Raw genomic sequence first — 25,499 nt, 5'->3', positions numbered from 1 at the left:
GGTTAGGTCGATGAAGGCCAGGACGCTGCTCTCTGCACTTTTCTTGTATCTGGCGGGAAGCAAAGATCATGTCAGTGGTGTCACGTGATGATCTAAAGCTCAAAATATCTCTACCAACTATGACTATTTTTCTTTGTTTCCTATACCGTTCTCCCAATTCTATCAACTATATGGAACTCTCTTACTATCTCACTTCTTGCCGTGAGTTGTTGCTATCCACACACCCCAGCACCGAGAACCTCTACCTTGGGGATTTCAATGTACATCACAGAGAGTGGCTTGGCTCTGCAAGGGATGACCCAGGGGGAGCTAAGGCATTCTCTTTTTCTTTACTTAATGATTTGGGACAAATAATTAAACACCTTACATGCGTTCCAGATCGACACGATCAACTTACTAACATTCTTGATCTCTAATCCCTCACACTATTCATACTCAATTTCTGCCCCCTTAGGTTCTTCTGATCACAATCTTAATTTTATTAACTCAAACTGGGCACGACCACTTACCCACCCCCCTTCTAAACGCCAACTATGGCATTATTGGAGGACAATCTAGCAATCCTTGTGAGAATTCTCCTCGGATTTTCCTTGGGATGAATGTTGCTTTTCCACTCGGGATGCCTCGGTATGTGCTGACAGCATTTCTAGGGGTTATATAGGGTGGTTTGGGTGCATTTATCCCATCTTCTACCAAAACGTTCACTTTACAATCATGGTTTGATCGCTCCTGTTCTCTTGCATGTAGGGAGAGAGACAGGGCGTATCCAGTTATGAAACTATCTCCTTCTCCTCTTACCCACTCCTCTTTCATTACTTCTAAGAATCGTTTTAAGGCTATTATTCGTAGGGCCAATTGGAATTTTATAAAAAGAAAGACCGCTGTCCTGACTAACTCTTCTTCTAGTAAATCCTTCTGGTCCTTAACCAAAAACATCTGTAATAACTTATGCACTCCTTCTTTTCCTCCTCTCATCCGACCTGATAACTCTGTAACCAACTCTCTCCCTGATAAAGCCAATCTCTTAGGCACCTTATTCTCCTCTAACTCCACCAAAGATGATTCCAACTCTACACCCTCCTACTCCAGCTCCTCATATTGAAACTATGCACTTTACTATAATCTTCACTCGTAGGGTTGCTGGTGAGTTATCCTGGTTGGATGTGAGTAAGGTGCATGGACCGGACGGAATGAATATCCCCTCGTGTTCTGAGGGAGTGTGCTAAAAGTCTGGCTCCTGTGTTTTCTCGCCTTTTTCGCCTTTGCCTCAAAACCCAAACTTTTCCTTCTTCTTGGAAGCATGCCTTGGTTCAGCTCATCCCAAAGAAGGGTGACCAATTTAATCCTTCTAACTATCGCCCCACTGCCCTAACGTCATCCCTCTCTAAGATTTTCGATACTATCTTAAACTCTGATTTTCTCCGTCACCTTGAAAGCCTTTCTCTTTTGTCGGATCACCAGTAAGGCTTTCACCAAGCGAGATCTACTGGTGATATTCTCTCCTACTGCACTTATCTTTGGTCATCCTCTCTTAGGGATTATGGGGAAACTTTCCACGCGGCCCTCGACATCTCCAGAGCATTTGTCAGGGTATGGCACAAGTCTTTGCTTTCTAAACTTCCCTCTTATGGTTTTCCCCCCACTTTGTTCTCTAATTGTTAGCTTCGTCAAGAACCGATTCATTGCAGTTGTTGTCGAGGGATCGTTCTCTCGCTCTTTGTCGAGCAATAGTGGTGTCCCACGGGGTTCTGTTCTTTTAACTACTCTCTCTCTTCTTTTTATCAATGATTTTTTTTCACTCTACGGCTAATTCTATCCAATCTTATGCTCATGATTCTACCCTTCACTTTTTTTCACGTTTTTCCATTCCACCTAATTCTCAAACTAGATATGTTTCTAGAGTTGATATCATTTCATCTATCAATGCTGCACAGATGTGCTGCATCTCCGAATGGGGAGGTAGAAACTTGGTTAAATTTAATAGTAATAAAACTCAGTATTTACCAATTACACTTTCCAATTTAGATGATCTCCCATCTATCACATTTCAGGGCGCAATCATTCTGTCAAGTTTTAAAATAGATATGTTAGGTCTCACTATTTCCTCTAATATGTCATGGAAGCCACACATCCACAACATTGCTATAGCTGCCTCCCGAAAACTGGGAAAGCTGTTCAGATGCCGTAGCTACTTTACTGCGGAACAGTTGCTTCAAGTTTATAAATGAGTCATTCGTCTTAACTTGGAGTACTGCTCTCATATCTGGGGTGGCTCTTCTTCTGTCGTCCAACTGTTAGATAGGATGGAACCAAAGGGAATTCGTCTTATTGACTCTCCTCCTATAGATTATAATTAATCTTTCTTCCCTTTCTCTTCGCCTCAATGTTGCTTCACTCTATCTCTTTTACAGTTACTTTAACGGGCAATGTTCGGTGGATTTGGCATCCTGTGTACCGCCGGCAAAGCCGTTGGCTTGTAACACTCGTCTTGCCCGCGGTACCCACAGTTTCTCTGTGGCTGTCGGTCACACTAGAATAACCCGTTATAGTACAAGTACATCCTTCTTGCCTCACACAGTCAAACTGTAGAATGCTCTGCCTTCTTCTATGTTTCTATACTCCTACAATCTTTCTCACTTTAAGAAGCTGGTTTTCCGGCATCTTCGTGGTGTAGATTAAGATAATCTTTTTCTTTTCTATTTTAGAATTTATTTTTACTCCTATTTTCTCGCCCCCTTGGCCCCGTTGTGGGTCAATGCCTGTGCCCGGGTGGGCTACTCTCCGTATAAAACAAAAAACAAAACAAAAAAACATTGAGATCCTGGGAGGCAGTTTTCCAACTCAGGAAGAAGTCTGTTTAGGAGGACTCGTGTGATAATCTTGCCAGCTACGGACAGCAGAGAGATCCCGCGGTAGTTGCCACAGTCTGGCCAGTCTTCTTTGTTCTTATAAATATTGACGATGCAGGTGTCTTTAAGAGCCTGGAGGATTTCCAACTTTTTCCATATATTCTCCAGAAGAGAGTGGAGACGGCTGGGATTCCATCAGGCCCTGAGGCTTTGTTATTTTTCATCTGTTTGATGGCAGTAGCTACCTCATCCAGGGATGGAGGATAGCTGAGGTGGGTCAGCTCTGGATGCTAAGGGACCTGCTTGGTAGTCAGGACATCCACATCGGTAATTTCGGTTGAGCAGCGAGTGGTAGTGCTCTTTCCAGCACTGTCGGATGAGCAGAGTAGGGCTGGGCCATGAGTGATTGGCTCATAAGAGTTTTAGTGGAAATGAAAAATCTCTCTCATCTTGTGTTGATTTGCAAGTTTTTGCGTTTCACATGTTTTATTTTTCAACCAATCGTTCTTTAGATTGCGAAGTTTGCTCTGGGCCGCTGGTTCTTCTTGAGGAAGGTATCAGCTTTGATCCGACACTGAGGGTTGTTCTACCGGTCAGTTAAAGCAGCACGTTTATTATTGACGAGTAAATTGATTTCTGGGTCATTTTCATCAAACTAGTTCTGGTGTATTCTTTCGATATGGCCGAGGGTCTCTCTGCAGGCTTTTGTCATGACAGTGTGTGGAATATCCCACTCTGCACTAGGATATGGGTTGTTTGTTGTCGGGTTGTTAATCAGCCCATGTTCGAGTTGCTCTCTGAAAGCATGTGCTACTGCTGGATCCTCCAGACGCTTAGTGTTAAAACCTCTTCCAGAGGCTTGTTGCCTTCGCTGTTTTGGGGCGACGTGTTATGAGAGTTTGGCTCTAACGAGCCGATGATAAGTGTCACAGTGGTCTGAGCCGTGCATGGCTCGGGTGATGGGGACATCTCGGCGTTCTCTTTATCTGATAATTATGTAGTCAATGAGATGCCAGTGTTTAGATCGTGAGTATTGCCACGAACCTATATATATATATATATATATATCTTGATAAAATCACACGGGAAAATGGAAACAACGGAGTACCTTAGCTTTCGTCTTTATTCAAGACATCTTCAGAGGCAAAGACGAAAGCTAAGGTACTCCGTTGTTTCCATTTTCCCGTGTGATTTTATCAAGATTTATCTTATCCACGTTTTCATTGTGGATTTACATGAAATATATATATATATATATATATATATATATATATATATATATATATATATATATATATATATATATATATATATATATATATATATATATATATATATATATATATATGCATGTAGGTGCACTGGGTGTGCTTTAAGGAAAGGACAAGTTTAAGTGTGTAATATCTTCAGGGGTGAGTACAGTCTGCTCACCCTGAGATGTGAATTACATATATATATTATATATTTCATGAGATCCTGAAAACGTTGCTCGTTTTTTCCTTTTCCGTGTGATTTTATCAATATATATATATATATATATATATATATATATATATATATATATATATATATATATATATATATATATATATATATATATATATATATATATATATATATATATATATATATATATATATATATATATATATATATGTAATGAGACAAATCTCACATGAAGAAGATTACATATAGGTAGAATATTGATAGTATAAGAGTATAAAAGAGAGGAAGACTTTGGTAGCGTGGCCGTGATAGATATTTACACTTATCGTATCTTATACGTCAATACACATCTATTACGTCTTAAGGGCGACTTCTCAAACACCGCTTCGTTACAACTCTTTATTAATTACGAACATGACATGGACACATTAATAACACCTTCTATTGAAGTTACTAGGACATTATATTTACGTTACTAGGACATCATATTACGTTACTAGACACTGATTCTCGGACACGAACATGAAATGAATACACTTCCCACGTAAGTAACTCATCCCATGGAAAGCTCTGACAAAAACTCACATGACCTAGGGGAGGCCTAGCAGGTGGTCCTGGGTTGTCTCTATGGGAGACTGCTTAGCTGGGCACCGGAGGGAAGTCTCGGTCCTGACCGCAGGCGACTGGAGGCGACCGGAGGCGGCTTGCCTCCGGCACCCTGACTTCTCTCGAGCAGGACTCGGGACGTGGTAGCTGGTCCTTCTTGGTTACAAGACACACTCTCTCTCTGTCTCTCTCTGCCTCTCTCTCGCGGGGGAGGACTAGGACGTCCTTTATATTGGGAGGCGAGCCGTCAGGTTGAGCTGATCGGGGGGGCGGCGAAGGGTCTCCTTACATTTGCCCTCGCTAATGTAGGGTCAGGTCTGGACTTTTTCCGAGACTATAAGTTGTATCTTCTGGAGAAATCATCAGGTGGGGCCGTGTGACATGAGAGGCCCTGGTTGATTTGTGGCCCCTTGACTTGAGCTTGAGGGTTACATTTGACCTGGCTAATGTGAGGTCAGGTCTGGACTTCTTCTGGGATGTAGGTTATTGTGTATTTTGGGAGAGAGTCGGCCGGTGCCTTCTTACATGTGTCACATGGGAGTGGAGCCTGGCTGATTTATACCCCTTGGTCAGCCGTGAGAGTTACCCTACACTTGACCTCCCTAATGTCGGGTCAAGTCTGGACTGTCTCTGAGATGCAAGCTGTGGTCTGACAACCCATCACTACACCTCCCGCCAAGACCAAAGCTTTCAGGCTTAGAGAACTGATGACACATTTAAAGTAGACAGTAACATCATGTGCAGTATCTAATATAGTCCCTGAGGCGATAATGCATCCTTACATTTTACAAATTATAGCCCTAGAGATGTATGTTTTCCTACTGGCATAGTTTGATCTGACAAAGCTTACTATACCTCCCGCCAAGATTAAAGCTTCTATGACAGGAGAAAAAAATAAAATACATACAGAGTAAGTGAACATAGAGTGATCTAAAGATCCTTCATATCTAGCATAGTGTCCGAGGCAAACTTGCAAATCACATTCTACAAACAATAACAGGTGTTACATTGCCTAACCAGGCCGTGTCAAAATAAGAATTCGTCCCACTCAGTAGTATGTCTACAACATTGCATTTGGTAATACAAAACATTGATCAAATGAACTCATAACAAAAGTGACTAAACTTTAAAAAAAAAAACATTCTTTGTAGTACATGATAACAAAAATCAGAGAATTAAATACAAAATACAAAATGCTCCTACTTCACATGTTAGGGTGTTATATCTTTTTATTACACATCAGCAACATCAACAACATCAGTACATTTGTTGGGTCCAGCATGGCTCAAGTCCTCCATCCAGCTGGTATCTGAAAATAGGGAATGCCGGCACCACAACAGCGGTAGTCGATTGGTCCTTCTGATGATCCACCTTTTCATCGTCGACTTTCTTCTGATGTCAGCACAGGACGTCTTCTGTCTTCACATAGCACGTTTTTCTTTCTTCAATACTGCACTTTGTAGGTCGTGTCACCACATCTGACTTCTTCTCACTTCCTCCTGGTTTCTATAATATTCCAGATGATTTTTCTGTTCACCTGCGCTTCCTCTACGTTTAGAGCATTTTCATATTCCAGATGAATTTTCTGTTCATCTGCGTTTCTTTATACATCTTCATTTTCATATTCCAGACGATTTTTCTGTTCATCTGCGTTTCTTTATACATCTTCGTTTTCCGTCATATTCCAGATGAATTTTTCTGCTCCATCTGTATTTCTTCTCTGCAACATCATCATTTTCAACATATTCCAGACGATTTTCTGTTCATCTGCCGTCGGCCCCCTCCGGCCGGGATGAAAGCCGGTCCACTGCTTGGGCTGTCGTCTCCTTAGATGACTGTAAGGCAGGTTCCGCGGACCAGGGCTCGCCCTCCGTACGTGAGTGTCGGCGAGACCAAAGACCGTCCTGTCTTACACCTTCCACAGTGGTGAATCCCTCCCTGGCTGGGCTCACCAGGGTTCGTTGTGTGGCGCTGCATTCCACACTCCTTAACTTCCTAAAGTAGAAAAATATAAAATCTTCTTAATCCTAGACCAGGGAGGACTTGAAAGAAGTGGAGTGGTGTGTGGTGGGTGTGGTGCTGCATTCATCACGCTGCATTCATCACGCTTCTTCTCTGCTTATATGTGCTGTGGTTGGATTCCGGCTAGCCATGGGGCGGTACTGTGTGTGATATTTGCCAGAGAAACAATCCTAAAGGGATGATGGATTAGTTGGAAGTGCATTCGCAAAAAAAAAATTTACTTTATACGTTACGTCAAAGTTTGGTAACTATTATTTCCGTCACGACAATTTTCTCATCAGGCTGGGTCGGGGAGTTAAGCTCTGCGTACTACACTTAATATCATTTATCACTACGCGTCAAAGAGTACATCACAAATCATAACAGCATAAAAACACCCTGAGTGAAGCTCTGTAATTATCGCAATATTAAGTAACACTAACCACCGATTTCGAAGCATAACTCACGGGATAAAACATATGGGGATTGGTGGTCACACTGGACGGTGCGAGGCGGGTGGAGGCGAGGCGAGGCGAGGCGAGGCGAGGCGGGGCGAGGCGGGGCGGGGCACGGAACGGCGGGGCGGGGCGGGGCACGGAACGGCGGGGCGGGGCAGGGCGGGGCAAGGATGGGAGGAAGGGTAAGGAGGGTGAGGTGCAGATTAGGACAGGGAGGAGGATGTAGGTTAAAAGACATGTTAAGTTATAACAGTTAGTACAGACACAGCTTTCATCACTGAAACAATTTCTACGTTCAACACTGACCAACAATCAAACTGCACTTGGGCTACTGAGAATGTCACAGATCGCGGGGGACACTGAGAAATCACGTTAAGCACTGAACATATTTCTAGAAAAAATTCGCGCATACCACGACGAGAGACATTTACTTGAGCTGTAACGGTGACCCACTAGGACACTTTTCACGCTACTATGCAGGAACTCCTTATCACGCACTTTCGAACAATACTCAAACAACGACCCAGGTGTTATGGCTAAATGAGGGAGGGCATGGGTTTACGTTAAGTACACTGTTATCAATAACAAGGGACGAGGAGGGCGTGAGTTAACGTATAGTTCGCTGCCACCATTGTAATGTTACGAATCTTGCATGAAGAAGATTACATATAGGTAGAAAATTGATAGTATAAGAGTATAAAAGAGAGGAAGACTTTGGTAGCGTGGCCGTGATAGATATTTACACTTATCGTATCTTATACGTCAATACACATCTATTACGTCTTAAGGGCGACTTCTCAAACACCGCTTCGTTACAACTCTTTATTAATTACGAACATGACATGGACACATTAATAACACCTTCTATTGAAGTTACTAGGACATTATATTTACGTTACTAGGACATCATATTACGTTACTAGACACTGATTCTCGGACACGAACATGAAATGAATACACTTCCCACGTAAGTAACTCATCCCATGGAAAGCTCTGACAAAAACTCACGTGACCTAGGGGAGGCCTAGCAGGTGGTCCTGGGTTGTCTCTATGGGAGACTGCTTAGCTGGGCGCCGGAGGGAAGTCTCGGTCCTGACCGGAGGCGACTGGAGGCGACCGGAGGCGGCTTGCCTCCGGCCCCTGACTTCTCTCGAGCAGGACTCGGGACGTGGTAGCTGGTCCTTCTTGGTTACAAGACACACTCTCTCTGTCCCTCTCTGGCTCTCTGTCTCTCTCTGGTCTCTCTCTCTGCCGAGGGAGGACTAGGACGTCCTATATATTGGGAGGCGAGCCCTCAGGTTGAGCTGATCGGGGGGGGCGGCGAAGGGTCTCCTTACATTTGCCCTCGCTAATGTAGGGTCAGGTCTGGACTTTTTCAGAGACTATAAGTTGTATCTTCTGGAGAAATCATCAGGTGGGGCCGTGTGACATGAGAGGCCCTGGTTGATTTGTGGCCCCTTGACTTGAGCTCGAGGGTTACATTTGACCTGGCTAATGTGAGGTCAGGTCTGGACTTCTTCTGGGATGTAGGTTATTGTGTATTTTGGGAGAGAGTCGGCCGGTGCCTTCTTACATGTGTCACATGGGAGGGGAGCCTGGCTGATTTATACCCCTTGGTCAGCCGTGAGAGTTACCCTACACTTGACCTCCCTAATGTCGGGTCATGTCTGGACTGTCTCTGAGATGCAAGCTGTGGTCTGACAACCCATCACTACATATATATATATATATATATATATATATATATATATATATATATATATATATATATATATATATATATGTGTGTGTGTGTGTGTGTGTGTGTGTGTGTGCTTGTAATGGCCCTTGTTTCATAAACAGAAGAATTATATAAATGGGTTAATTACATTTGATTTATATACTGATTCATCCCCTGTAACTTTCCACTAGCTATGAGGTGACATGGTCAGTGCATGTGATAAGGTGTGCCCACGGAAGCCGCGTCATATTATGCTGAGTTAAGGCATTTGTAGCCGGCTCTCTGGCCACCCAAAGCGGGCAGAAGGTTGATACCCTTGACTAGAGGAAGACGTTAGTTGAGAGCCCATCGTGGAAGGTTCCGTCTTCCCTTGAGGGAGGATGACGTGCCTATTCCGTTCTCCCTCGATAGGTCACTACTCATAGAAGTCACACTCATAATCTCACATCGAACGGACGTGATTAAACGGTCTATTTACATAGCCTCCGTTCTTCACTTAACACTCATAGTTACAGTGATAAGTTACGGTTGATTCACACTTTGGAATTGTCTTAGTTGTTCCTGAATAAATGGATAACGGACAACTTGGGTTGGGTTTGGTTCTAATACCCAACAAATATAAACGTTCCAGCCTAGTTAACTTCGACAGAACCAACAGTTACAGGGCTAGAACATGCTACCATAAGTATAATAAAAACAATCATAAGTTAGTCTCAAGAAAATCTCTGCTACCTAAACAGTATTAAGGGCGAATCTGTGTTATAATAGTCAGCATCCTCGCTTCGCAAGCGAGTGGAACCGGGTTCGATACCCGGGCAGGGTGAAACTATGGGCAAGTTTCTTTACGTCATCTGCCTCTGTCTACCCAGCAGTAATTGGGAACCTGGATGTTAATCGATTTGCGGATGGTGTTCCGGGGTAATGGTTAGCCAATGCAGTTGGCGAGTTGTCCGGTCTTCTCGGTATTCCTTGACACCGGGTCATGCAGCTCGTTAACTTAGGGTGTGGTTGTTGTGTTGGCGACAGCTTCTACACCTTCAACAAATTCACGCCTATGTGGCCCAAGGGCCGGCCATCCCAGTTACTCGAGGGACAACTAATATAATAATAAATAAATATATTATTAAGTGCAAAGGGTGATAGGGGAGGCAGGGGGGGGGGAGGTGAGGGGAGAAGCAGAGGGTGAGAAGAAAAGCAAGGGGTTAGGCATTGGGCAGATGGTTCGGTAAGGGTGGTGGAAAAAAGCAGGGATTAAGCAAGAGGTAGGCCAATGTGAGAGGAGGAGGCAGGGTGTTAGGTAAAGGGTGAGGGGAACACGCTGCGAATACCATGGAATTGGGTAAAGGCAGTGGTTAAATAATAGGTAGGGGCATGGTGAGGGGATAAACAGGGGGTTAGGCAAGAGGCAGGGTGAGGGGAGAGTAATCAGTACGGGATCTCTGACCAATCAAGGCGTAGTGTGTAAAAGCTGCCGTTGTCATGGTGACGACTGCTGGTAAACTGGCCAAGTGACGTTCTGAGTCCTACATCTTTCACCCTCCCTCCCTCCCCCTTTCCTTCTCTCCCTCTATTCCTCCCTCTCTTCATCCTTCCATTCCTCCTTCTCTCCCTCCCTCCCTCCCTCCCTCACCCGCTTTGCTAAGTTACTGCCTCACCCAACATGACCAAAATACTGACTCACCCAACAAACAATGATGGGTCAGTATATGTTGGTATAAACGTAAAAGAAGCATCACAGCTCCTGGACTGAGACTAAATTATACAGTAAATGACATCAGCTGAAAAAATAAATATCTGCAGGTAAGATTCTTGTGTATAATGTATCAGTGTTTCATTGAATCTTTATACCTATGTTAACTCGCCCTTATTGATATTACTTACACAGACCTGAGGTCATTGCTTATCCCAACTACCATGTCCCCCTGTCTTTTGTTAACTGGATCATGACCCTCAACTATTTGGGTATAGTGATGTCTTGTGTGGTGTTTTGTAGAGTTGTGGTGCTGTGTGGTTTTATGTGATGTGGTGTTTTGTAGAGTTGTAGTGTTGTGTGGAGGTTTGGTGTTGTGTGGTGGTGTGGTGTTATATGGTGATGTGTTGTTGGGTGGCATTATGTGGTGTTGTGTAGTGGTGTGTTGTGGTCTGTTGTGGCGGTGTGTTGTGTGGTGGTGTGGTATTGTGTGGTGTTGTCTGGTGGTGAGTTGTTGTGTGGTGGTGTGTTGTTGGGTGGTGGTCTGTTATGTGGTGGTTATGTTGGGTTTTGGGGTGTTGTGTGGTTCTGTGCGGAGGTGTGTTGTGGTGTGCTGTGTGGTGGTGTGGTGTTGTGTGGTGGTGTGTTGTAGTGCGGTGGTATGCTATGTGGTGGTGTGTTGTGTGGTGGTGTGTTGTGCGGTGGTTTATGGTGGTGGTGTGTGTGTGTGATGGCAAGTGTGTGTTTTCTTCTTTCCTCTTCTCCTTTTTCTTATTTTTTTCTTCCAATTCCTTTTCACTTCTTCCCTTCTCCTGACTTCATTTTCCCTCAGTTAACACAACTCATGAAGGACAGACAGATGTTAGAGGGACAGGTATATAGTACAGAAAGGTGTTAGAAGGACAGATGTATCGTTCAGACAGGTGTAAGTGTGTAGTGAGTGCACACAGAGTGGTGTAATGCGTCTAATGGGCAGCATTATGTTAGTGTTTAGGTGCCAGTACTGCTTGCTTCCTCCCGCTTTCAGCTACCGCCGCTGGTTAACCCTCGTGGCGAACAGGGAAGCAACTTGCATAAGTCTTCCCCTACGAGTACACAGCCTCTTCAACATCAAGACTACAGCTGTGCCTCCTCGTGGCAATACACGATAACTGGGTGCCTCGTGGGCCCAGGCTAGACCAGCAATGGATCTCGGAATAGTAGTGGGCCCCAGAGGGACGGTGCATAGGCCCACTGGCGTGTGTACACGTCCTGGTGCCTATCAAATACTGCTCCGCTGCCTTGCTGATTTGCTTTGGCAGGTATAAGGCTACGGGAGTAAACCCCGAACGAAAAATCTGTGGTGGATCCCCGCATCAGGCAAACTTGCTTACAGAGCACCAACAAGACCCAAACGGCGGTATAGGAGGAAGAGGTGACTGAAGGTTCCAAGTGTTCCCTGAAGAATGCAGTGATGGGTAGGGAAACACCGGGTAACACTGAAGTCCGTTTATTAAAGGATAGGAGAAATACAAGCCGTGACTAGCGTGTGCCATGCACGGCTCACGAAGTCAGACTGAGACTGCCCTGCCATATGGCAGCCTCGGGGCAATGTTGCCACATAACTCGTGCAGTGTTGCCACGTAATTATATATATAAATGATACTCGGCACAGTAGCTTATATACAAGGTTGCTACTCGGCACAGTAGCTTAGATACATAACCTACAGTGACCACCGTGGAAACCCAATGACTACACAGATGGAAGAAGGCAAAGCCTGCTGGACAGGCTACTAAGGCGAGACTAAAAAAACTGGGCTATCGGGAGTCCATTGCAACTCTCTCTCTCCCTAGTCGTTGCAACATTTGCACCACTGGATCAGGAAAAGAGGGACCCAAGATGTGTGGCTGCAGTCTGCTATCCTCCAGCTCATCATACCTCTCATCATCAACCCCTTACACCCAAAAAGTCCTATGGTGACGGACAAGTGGCGTAGGGGACAGGCAGAGATGACTACCGGGAGTCTCTAGTCACAACTCTGAACATGGGTGGCACAGATAAGATGGACGTTTATGCACTGGGATTTAAGCAGCAGTGCAATCCGGTCCTATCTGTGCGACTGAGCAGCACATTCGAGGAGCTACTCTGCTCACCCCACATGGGGAGGGAGCTAGAAAAGGTGCTCTTAACATAGCCTGCCTAAAGAACCAACCTGCCTGGGCAACCGCACCCAGTAAGGTCATCATTATGCGGTCGAAAACACAATTATAATCACAGATCAAAACAAAACAAACTACACAACCTCTTATGGTCGCTTCATAGAATGTCAGGACTCTACTCGATACTGGCACAAACAAGCGACCTCGAAGAACCGCCCTTGTGGCAAAAGAGCTGGCAAGATATAACATCGACATTGCAGGGTAAGCCTGCTGCGGAGAGAAACCGAATTTATGAATCTGGCTTTGCCATCCGCCAACGCATCCTACACAGGCTAACTGAAATGCCTGTTGGGATCAACGAGCACCTCATGATGCCCAGAGTCCCACTCACGTCATGCCTTTTTCATCAGCGCATACGCCCCAACACTGGGTGCAGAGGATGACATCAAGGAGACATTTTATGCCGACCTTGACAGAGTGCTAGCCTCTATCCCCAGAGAAAATAAGGCTTTTCTCCTTGGTGACTTCAATACCAGAGTTGGTAAAGATGCTGACATTTGGCAGGGAATAATACGGAGAAATGGACTAGGCAAGTGTAATCCCAATGAACTACTCCTCAGCAAGTGTGCTGCACACAACCTTGCTATCACCAGTACCTTGTTTAGGCAGGCCGACAAGTTCGAGGGATCTTGGCGACACCCACGATCCAAACACTGGCATCTCAGTGACTACATCATTGTCAAAGAAAGAGATCGCCGAGATGTCCTCATCACCCGAGCAATGCGTAGTTCAGACCACTACGAGACTGATCATCGGCTCGTCAAAGCCAAGCTCTCATTTCACGTCGCCCCAAAACGGCGAAGGCAACAAGCCTCCAGAAAAAGTTTTAACTATAAGCGTCTGGAGGATCCAGTGGAAGCACACGATTTCAGAGAGTAGCTCGAACATGGGCTGATAAGCAACCCAACAACAAACAACCCAAATCTCAGTGCCGAATGGAGTATTCTCGACACTGTCAAGACAAAACCTGTAGAGACCCCTCGACCAGGTGGAAAAAAAAATACACTAGGACTGGTTTGATGAAAATGACCTGGAAATCAATGTACTCGTCGATGATAAACGTGGTGCTTAACTGTTTGGCAGAACAGCCCACATTCTAGGACCAAAGCTGATACCTTCCGCAAAAAGAAAGAGGTGGCCCAGCGCGAAATTCGCAAACTAAATAATGACTGGCTTAAAAATAAAGCATGTGAAACGCAAAAACTTGCAGATCAATAAAAGATGCGTGAATTTTTAAATTTGACTAAAACATTTTATGGGCCAATCACTCATGGCATAGCCCTCCTCCGCTCATGCGACGGTAACTCCATAATTAAAGAAGAAGAAGGTATCCGGCAGGACTGGAAAGAGCCCTATCATTCACTGCTCAACCAAAACACCGATGTGGATGTTCCGACTACCCAGCAGAACCCTCGTCATGCAGAGCTGCCCCTTCTCAGCTACCCTCCTTCCCTAGAAGAGGTAGCTATTTCCATCAACCAGATGAAAAATAACAAAGCCTCATAGCCTGATGAAATCCTAGCCGAGGTGTATAAAGCAGGAGGACCTCTCCTTATTAGTCGTTTCCACTCTCTCCTGGAGAATACTGTATATGGGAAAGGGAGGAAATCTCACACGCTCTTAAAGACGCCTCCATTGTCAATATTTATAAGAACAAGGGAGACCTGTCAGACTGTGGCAACTACTACGGGATCTTGCTGCTGTCCATAGCTGGCAAGATTATCGCCTGAGTCCTCCTAAACAGAGTTCTTCCTGAGGCGGAAAACTTCCTCCCAGAGTCTCAATGTGGCTTTAGACCATAACGTGACACCACTGACATGATATTTGTGCCCGCCAGATACAAGAAAAGGGTAGAGAAGAGCGTCATGACCTGTACATGGCCTTCTGGCCGACCCTCAGCCGTTTTGGCTGTCCACCGAAATTCATCGCCATCGTGAGGCAACTCCACGATGGCATGAACTGCAGTGTCCTGCATAATGTCACCCAGTCTTAGTTGTTCCCTATCTAAACAGGGGTAAAACAAGGATGTGTACTGGCACCGACTCTCTTTTCCATTTTCTTGGCTGCCTTCCTACTCATGCCAGTGCCAATTTAGCCGGCGGGGTGGATATCGAGTATCGGTTGAAGGAACTTTCCAACATACGACGGCTCCAGGCAGCAACAAAGGTGTCAGCAGCTTCCATTACTGAACTTCAGTAAGCAGTCGACCTCACCCTTGTCGTTCACACTGAACGCGACCTACAGGAGTTCCTGAACATCAACACAGATGCTTATGCACACTTCGGCCTTGAGGTGAACGTACGTAAGATTCAGATTCTCTTTCAGCCTGACCCTGGTTCAGCCCACCTCCACCATCCATCCAGCTCAATGGTACTACCTTCTCTAATGTTTCCAACTTTTAGCATATCGGCTCCCACTTGTCCACTACACAATAATGTGTCAACACTTTCGAATTAGCCTGACTGAAAACTGATGCAGACAAGCGCTAGCGCGGGAAAGGCGCTCCCGTCACCCTTACCGCACAATATGTAGCCCTCCACACGTGCAAGATCTGTGGACGGCCCTGTCGATATTGTATCGGCCTCTTGAGTCACCTCAGAGCTCACCAACGAAGGTGACATCCTTAATAACTCATACCATTATAAATTATCATAGCTGGATGATCATCGTACTCGGTTCCCAGTGACAGCAAAGTAGTAGTGTATTGAGGTGTAGAGGTGTGTTGTGAGGAGTTGTGTGGTGGTGTGTTGTGTTGTATTGTGGGGTTTTGTCTCGTGGTGTTGTGTGGGGTGTTTTGCTGTGTTGTGTTGTGTTGTGTTGTGTTGGGGGATGTTGTGTCGTGGTGTGTTGTGGGGTGTTGTGTCATAGTGTGTTGTGTGGTGTTGTGTAATGTTGTTCGCGACGACCTGTGGTGTAATGGTCAGCATCCTCGCCTCGCAAGTGAGCGGACCCAAGTTCGATCCTCGGGCAAAGTGAAACTATGGGCAAGTTTTTTTTACGCCATTTGCCTCTGTCTACCCAGCAGTAATTGGGAACTTGGATGTTAATCGATTTGCGGATCGTATTCCGGGGTAATGGTTAGCTAGTAAACTTAGAGTGTGGTTGTTGTGTTGACGGCAGCTTCTACACCTAAACAAATTCGCGCCTAGGAGGTCCTTGGGCTGGCCATCCTCGATTTCGAGGGGCTTCCATTATCATTATTATTAGTGGTGTTTTGTGTTGTGTTGTGGTGTGTGGAGGGTGTTTTGTGTTGTGTTGTGTTGTGTGGAGGGTGTTTTGTGTTGTGTTGTGTTGTGTTGTGTGGAGGGTGTTTTGTGTTGTGTTGCGTTGTGTGGAGGGTGTTTTGTATTTAGAGTAGGTAGATGTTGTTTGGTGATGATAGGTCATTGTTGTTGGTGGTATGTGGTGGTGATAGGTGGTGTGTGGTGGTGATAGGTGATGTGTGGTGGTGATAGGTGGGGTGTGGTTGTGGTGGTAGATGGTGCATAGTGGTGGTAAGTAGCGTGTACTGTGTGGTGGTGATAAATCGTGGTTGGTAGTGGTAGGTGGTCTGTGGTGGTGATATGTGGTATGTGGTTGGTAGGTGGTATGTGGTGCAGTTGTCAACGCCAATGGAAGCTTTATTGCCTGGGACAAGATAAATCTATTTCAAGTAAATACAGTAAACTTGAACTTGTTCGCTTGGGCGGGAGATTTGTCTCGTTTATTAGGGTCTACCAGCTCTGTGTTGTGTAATGCTCTCATAGTGTCATGGGCGTGTCAGTTCGATTCATTAACTCATCGTGAAGTTTCATAGTCTTAATTGCAATAAATCTCTACAATATGTTAGTCTCTATATTTCTACCATGCATAATTATACAGTAGAACCCAAAATTTAATATTTAAATATATAATCATTGTGCATGTATCATTTAGTGTCGGGGTAACGAGTTTTAATAGTTATAGTATTTGTTAAATATTACGGAGCCTTGTAGTCACGTTGTACACCCCACCATAACAAACATTTACCAGAACATTGTACATGAAGATATAATACAGTTGTTCCTCTTGAATCTACAGTAGGTAAAGCGTGTGCTGCAGGTACTGTACACTGAGGAAGCATAACGAGATGGGACACGCAGTGACACATTTAGTTCAATTGTGGATTCACACTGACACACACATCCAAGACCTCAGTGTTGGAGGCCTCGTGTGTCACTACCGCCGCCACACAACTGTTCCAGTATAATAAGCTATCATAGGCATCTCACGGCAGGGTGGCGAGGAACCCCAGGCGCTGTTGACTGTTCTTGCTGGTGCTATTTTTATTGTGTGGACTTGTTGCTGGCTCACACATTTCTTATATCAGTGTTTGTCAGAACACCCACGAGTGATTGCTCCTTAATGGGTAGGAACGTGATCTTGTAGAGAGAGAAAAGGGATACAAACTTGGGCATCTCTCCCGGCTAAATTATCTTGGATAGACCATCTTTGTGTCGTTAACTCCTTAATGCGATCACGTTTCCAAGAAACATAATTATAGTATGAGTTTCTGACCGTATTTTTCTAAGAGTCTGATGAAATGTTATACGCACCTGACAGGAGCGTTTAATGTTTAGGCTTTGTTAATTCATCCTTGTTGCAGCGTTTTGGTTTAACAACAGTAAATTGAGTGTCTTCGTTACAATAAACGTGATATTGCGAAGGTAAATTTTCTCTAGGGAAGGGAGGATCTCTCTTGCTTTTTAACGTCACTGAATCAAAGGTCAAGGTCAGGTGTGCTAAAATGAATTTTGGGTTCCAAATTACAACACGAATTTCCACTGCCGATGAACATAAAAATATTCACGTCCCTAACTTGTATGGGTAGGGAGGGAAGGACGGCAGGTTGGATGGAAGAAAGGAGTTAAGGAGGGAGACAGGGAGAGAGGGAAAGAAGAGTGAAAGAGAGAGGAAGAAAGGGAGGAGAGAAGATATGAACGAAAGGAGTGGAGGTAGGAAGAGAAGGAGAGAGAGGGAGGGAAGGAAGGAGTTAGAGAGGGGGTATAAAAAAAGGTTCTTGCATAACCAGCGAGGAGTTTCACATGACCTCAGCGGCATGTTCTACCTGATGATTCCTGGGTACCCCTTGAACCATTGTACCAGTGAATCATTGTACCCCTGAACCATTATACCCCAGAACCATTGTACCCCCGAACATTTGTACCCCTGAACCATTGTACCCGTGAACCATTGTACCCCTGAACCATTGTACCAGTAAACCATTGTACCCCTGAACCTTTATACCCCTGAACCATTGTACCACCCGAACCATTGTACCACTGAACCATTGTACCCCCAGAACCATTGTACCCCTGAACCATTGTATCCCTGAACCATTGTACCCCATTGTACCCTTGAACCATTGTACCCCTGAACCATTGTACCCCTGAACCATTGTACCCCTGAAACCATTGTAACCCTGAACCATTGTACCCCTGAACCATTGTACCCCTGAAACCATTGTAAGCCTGAACTATTATACCCCTGAACCATTATCCCCCTGGACCATTGTGCCCCTGAACCCTTGTACCCCTGAGCCATTGTACCGGTGAACCATTGTAAGCCTGAACTATTGTACCACTGAACCATTATTGAAGTATGTAGGCACTAAGGAAGAGAACTTTTGTCTCGGCTGTTGATACGTACATGAGGATTGTTTAATCAATTGAAACCCAAGGTCACACGAAACATAGAGACAGGGGGGATTACAACACAACACAACACAACACAACACAACACAACACAACACAACACACTGTACGAGGCGAAGTATTGTGCTTAATATAAGGAAAAAAAAATACTTGTCTGACAAATAATACGAAAACAAAACTTTTCGATTCTCTGTTTCTATTTCTTAAAACACCCGACAAAGAGGGGAACTTAATTGTATGTGTCTGTCGTGCTCCAGGCAGTGACAAATAGTCAGAAGCACACCTGAATGAATTGTTACCCAGATTTATAGATAAAAACTGATAATACTTGCTGGTGATTAACTGACTCAAAACAGTGGAGGACGAAGAGTGAGGAGTTTGAGTTACTGCCAGATGATGAAGGAGGTACTGAAGAGTCTCGCGTGTTATATCTTATAATGACGAATAAGGTGGGAAGAAAAGAAACACCTTGGGCGAGAGTGATCACTACGGTACAACCACGAGAAAAAGAACTAAACAAGTTCTTTGACAACTGCTGATTAAGATTTAGTGAGGAATGAGATCGATATAGACCAGATGGATCAGTTGAGTATGCGTCGATAACACGTAAACAACAACAGCTAAGTGTAAGAAATGTAAACAATACACGGGAAAATAGAACGAAGTTTAGAAGATAACAAGGAAATTTCAGAAAAAAAAAACGGGGAGAAAGTCATACTTAATGATGCAGCGACAAACACCGTCAGAAATGTAAAGTTTAGGGATATTTAGTTGAACAGTAATACTATCATGGCGGCTGTAATAATGACAGAAACACTCCAAGAAAAGGAGGATGTCTTATATTTTCAGGTGTGTTTATGATAGAATCTGAGTCAGAAGTTTCAACACTACTTTAGAGAAAATTTAAGAACATTAAACCAATTCATCATATTATAAGATTAGGTCATACTGAAATTGGAGAAAATCAAGGACAGTTCTCACGTCCAAACACAACACTCCAAGACAGCTAAAAGACATAAGAGATTGAACTCCAACACGTCATCCAGAGCAGGTATATCAGTGGAAGACTAGAGAACCGTTAAGCTAACAGATCTATCCAAGAAATGTAATGAAAAATAATTAGTAACTGCAGACCTAATCGTCTCACCTGTGTCACTGCAACTATAAGACTGTGGCAACCACCATAGGGTTTGCATCATGGAGGAACAACCAACTCCTCAGCGAGAGGCAGTGTGGCAAACACGTTTAGTGCACAAATATAGTACATCGTTCCCACCAACTGTAAGACATCCACACAGTCGACACTTTTCTGGGGAGGAGGACAAATATATTGGTAAACGTGCTGATGAATATAGTTACAAAGCTCGCCGAAAAAAGTAAGTTACTATATTATTGCATACGGGATAGCAGAAACCTTAGAGACGACCGACAACTTCATATGATATAAGATAAACATGAAGAAGAGACTCCCTAGGTCTGACACCACATAATAACAGTAAAGAAGATGACAGTGCTTAGCTGTTCACACCAAGCTTAGACGCATTAATTTCTGTTTGCAAACAGAAGAGGTACATCACATCCTCCAGAAAGGACTGAAAAAATCACTAAGCAGACCAAAGTGTTATGTATGGTTACACAGACTCAAAATTGTGCTTTAGAACCAAAACTTGTTCATTAAAGAACCAAATAATGGTGTAGAGCCATTACTTGTTGGGTACATAACCGACCAGTGTCCTCGACCAACTCAATCAATCAATCAATCAATCAAAGTATAGACCAGTGCTGTATAACCACTAATTGCTTATTATAGAACCGACCAGAGTTATAGAGCTACTATTTGTTTGCTATGGAACCAAGCAGTGTTGCAGGGCCACTAATTGCTTGTTATAGAAGCGACCAGTACTGTAAAGTCAGTAGATCTGCAAATACAGGTTAACAATCTTGGCCCACCACACATTTCACTAACCACTTCTGGCTGTGTAGCTCTCACGAGAAAACGCCACAGCCACAGTCACAACCATAGACACAGTCACAGTCACAACCATAGACAGAGTCACAACCACAGACACAGTCACAACCATAGCCACAGTCACAACTATAGCCACAGTCACAACTATAGACACAGTCACAACCATAGACACAGTCACAGTAACAACCATAGACACAGTCACAGTTACATCCACAGCCATCACACAATCACAGTCACGGCCACAGTCACAGTCACAGTCACAGCCACAGTTACAGCCACAGCCACAGCCACAGACACAACCATAGACACAGTCACAGTTACATCTACAGCCATCACACAGTCACAGTCACAGCCACAGTCACAGCCACAGTTACAGCCACAGCCACAGTCACAACCATAGACACAGTCACAGTTACATCCACAGCCACCACACAGTCAGAGTCGCAGCCACAGTCACAGCCACAGTCACAGCCACAGTTACAGCCACAGTCAGCCATAGCCACAGCCACAGTTACAAACACAGCCACACAGCCACAACCACAGCCACAGTTTCCAACCACAGCCACAGCCACAGATACAGCCACAGCCACAGTCACACCCCATAGACACAGCCCAGTTACAACAAGAGCCAAAGCCACAACCACAGCCACAGTTTCCAACCACAGCCACAGCCACAGATACAGCCACACAGTTTCCCAACCAGCCACAGCCACAGATACAGCCACAGCTACAGTCACACCCATAGACACAGCCCAGTTACAAACACAGCCACAGCCACAACCACAGCCACAGTTTCAAATCCACACAGCCACAGCCACAGATACAGCCACAGCCACAGAAACAACCAGAGACACAGCCACAGATACATCCACAGCCACAGCCACAGTCACAGCCACAGCCACAGTTTCAACCACAGACACACAGCCACAGATACAGCCACAGCCACAGTTACAACCATATAGACACAGCCAGCCACAGACGCAGCCACAGCAATAGACAAAGTCACAGTTACAGCCACAGTCACAGTTACAACCATAGACACAGCCACAGACACAGTCACAGTCACAGCCACAGCCACAGTCACAGTCATAGTTACAGCCAGACACAGCCACAGACACAGCCACAGCAATAGATACAGTCACAAAGCTACAGCCACAGTCACAGTCATCACAGTGACAGTCACAGCTACAGTCACAGTCACAGACACAGCCACAGTCACAGCTACAACCAAAGTCACAGCCACAGTTGTACAAACTTTTCATATAGACACAGCCACAGACACAGCCACACAGTGACAACCACAGTCACAGCTACACAGTTACAACCATATAGACACAACCATAGACACAGCCACAGACACAGCCACAGCAATAGATACAGTCACAGTTACAGCCACAGTCACAGTTACAAACCATAGACACAACCATAGACACAGCTACACAGACACACAGCCAAGCACAGCAATAGACACAGCAATAGACACAGCCACAGTCACAGCCACAGACACAGCCACAGACACACAGCCACACAGCAATAGATGCTAGTCACAGCCAGGCCATGTCACAGTTACAACCATAGACACAACCATAGACACAGCCACAGACAAAGCCACAGTAATAGACACAGCAATAGACACAGCCACAGTCACAGCCACAGACACAGCCAGACACAGCCACAGCAATGGAGACAACCATAGACACAGCCACAGCCACAGCCACAGCCACAAAGTTACAACCATAGACATAATCCATAGACACAGCCACAGCCACAGCCACAGCCATAGCCACAGACACAGTCACAGCCACAGTTAAGCAACCACATAGATACAACCATAGACACAGCTACAGCCACAGTTACAACCATAGACACAACCATAGACACAACCATAGACACAGTCACAGCCACAGCCAGAGCTACAGCCACAGTCAGCCACAGCCTCAGCCACATTACAGCTGCTACAGCCACAGTCACAGCCACTGCCACAGTCACAGTTACAGCTCAGCCACAGCCACAACCACAGCCAGTTACAGCCACAGGTCACAGCCACAGTCACAACCATAGACACAGCCACAGTTACAACCACAGACACAGCTACAGCCACAGCCACATCAATAGACACAGTCACAGTTACAGCCAAAGTCACAGTTACAACCATAGACACAGCCACAGACAGAGTCACAGTCACAGCCACATCCACAGACACAGCCACAGCAATAGACAAAGTCACAGTTACAGCCACAGTCACAGTTAAAACCATAGTCACAGCCACAGTCACAGCTACAGTTACAACCATAGACACAGCCACAGCCACAGTCCCAGCCACAGCCACAGTTATAACCATAGACACAACCATAGACACAGCCACAGCCACAGCCACAGTCACAGCTACAGTTACAGCCACATCAATAGACACAGTCACAGTTACAGCCAAAGTCACAGTTACAACCATAGTCACAGCCACAGACAGAGTCACAGTCACAGCCACAGCCACAGACACAGCCACAGCAATAGACAAAGTCACAGTTACAGCCACAACCACAGCCACAGTCACAGCCACAGTTACAACCAGACACAACCATATACACAGCCACAGCCACAGCCACAGCTACAACCACAGCCACAGTTACAGCCACAGTTACAAACTATAGACACAACCATAGACACAGCCACAGCCACAGCCACAGCCACAACCATAGACACAACCACAGCCACAGTCTCAGTCACAGCCACAGCCACAGCCACAGCCACAACCATAGACACAACCACAGCCACAGTCTCAGTCACAGCAACAGCCACAGCCACAGCCACAGTTACAACAATAGGACACAACCATAGACACAGTTACGGGCTACAGCCACAGCCACAGTTACAACCACATAGACACAGCCACAGCCACAGTCACAGCCACAGCCACAGCCACAGCCACAGCCACAGACACAACCATAGACACAACCATAGACACAGCAACAGCCACAGCCACAGTCACAGAAACAGTTACAAACCATAGACACAGCCACAGCCACAGCTACAGCTACAGCCACCGTCAAGAAGTTACAACCATAGACACAACCATAGAAACAGCCACAAAGGACAGCCACAGTCACAGCTACAGTTCCAACCATAGACACACAGCCACAGCCACAGTCCCAGCCACAGCCACAGTTATAACCATAGACACAACCATGGACACTGCCACAGCCACAGCCACAGTTATAAACATAGACACAACCATGGACACAGCCACAGCCACAGCCATTGTTACAGTCACGTTTCACAGTTACAACCATAGACACAAATCCATCGACACTGTTTCACAGCCACAGTTACAAACCATAGACACAAACTATAGACACAACCATAAACACAGCCACAGCCACGGCCACAGACACAGTCACAGTCAGCCATAGCCACAGTCACAAACTATAGACACAACCATCGACACAGCCACAGCTGCTGTGAAGTTACAAACCATAGACACAACCATAAACACAGCCACAGCCACGGGCCACAGACACAGTCACAGTCACAGTCACAGCCACAGTTACAACCATAGACACAACCATCGACACAGCCACAGCCACAGTTACAACCATAGACACAACCATAAACACAGCCACAGCTAATGGCCACAGACACAGTCACAGCCACAGCCACAACCATAGACACAACCTTAGACAACAGTCACAGTCACAGCCACAGCCACAGTCACAACCATAGACACAACCTTAGACACAGTCACAGTCACAGCCACAGCCACAGTCACAATCATAGACACAACCATAGACACAGCCACAGCCACAGCCACAGTCATAGCCACAGTTACAACCATAGACACAACCATAAGACATATTCACAGCCACAGCCACAGTCACAGTCGCAGCCACAGACACAAGCACAGCCACACTTAAAACCAAAGACCAAGCCACAGCCACAGTCACAGCCATAGACACAACCTTAGACACAGTCACAGTCACAGCCACAGCCACAGTCACAATCATAGACACAACCATAGACACAGCCACAGCCACAGCCACAGTCATAGCCACAGTTACAACCATAGACACAACCATAGACATATTCACAGCCACAGACACAATCACAGTCACACTCACATCCACGGTCACAGTTACAGCCTCAGATACAACCACATCCACAAACACAGCCACAGACATAGTTACAGCCACATTCAAAGACACAGTCACAGACACAGCCAAAGTCACAGCCACAGCCAGAGTGACAGTCACAGCCCCAGCCACAGCCACAGATAGAACCACAACCACAGCCACAGTCACAGCCAGAGACAGTTACAACCACAGTCACAGTCGCAGTCACAGTCACATCCACGGACACAGTTACAGCCACAGATACAACCACAGCCACAGCCACAGTCACAACCATAGACACAGTTAGAACCACAGTCACAGCCACAGACACAGCCACAGTCACAACCATAGACACAGTTACAACCACAGTCACAGTCACAATCATAGACACAGCCACAGTCACAACGATAGAATAAGCCACAGTCACAGTTACAACCATAGACACAGCCACAGCCACAGTCAAAACCACAGTCACAGTTACAACCAAAGATACAGGCACAACCATAGACACAGCCACAGCCACAGTCAAAACCACAGTCACAGTTACAACCAAAGATACAGTCACAACCATAGACACAGCTACAACCACAGACCCAGTCACAGCCACAGCCAGAGTCACAACCTTAGATACAATTACAACCACAGTCACACTCACAGCCCCAGCCAGAGCCAGAATCACAACCATAGACACAGTTACAACCACAATCACAGCTACAACCATAGACACAGCCACAGCCACAGTCAAAACCATCAGCCACAGTTACAACCAAAGATACAGTCACAACC

General features: G+C 45.4%; 1 protein-coding gene across 1 annotated transcript; it reads left to right on the top strand.

Moving 5' to 3' along the window:
* The first annotated feature begins 19,838 nt into the window (after positions 1-19,838).
* Positions 19,839-24,784, top strand: LOC121859634 (pneumococcal serine-rich repeat protein-like). The gene is made up of 8 exons (XM_042356567.1): positions 19,839-20,017; positions 20,940-21,495; positions 21,579-21,857; positions 22,500-23,156; positions 23,198-23,475; positions 23,624-24,006; positions 24,467-24,645; positions 24,695-24,784. Exons 1-8 carry the CDS (start codon positions 19,839-19,841, stop codon positions 24,782-24,784), a joined length of 2,601 nt encoding a protein of 866 aa, XP_042212501.1.
* Positions 24,785-25,499: the final 715 nt, after the last annotated feature.

The sequence above is a fragment of the Homarus americanus genome, unplaced genomic scaffold (genome assembly GCF_018991925.1).
Source record: "Homarus americanus isolate GMGI-L3 unplaced genomic scaffold, GMGI_Hamer_2.0 scaffold7626, whole genome shotgun sequence".
NCBI classification, from domain to species: domain Eukaryota; kingdom Metazoa; phylum Arthropoda; class Malacostraca; order Decapoda; family Nephropidae; genus Homarus; species Homarus americanus.
Note: the sequence above shows the minus strand (reverse complement) of the source record. Positions and strands in the feature narration are given on the sequence as shown.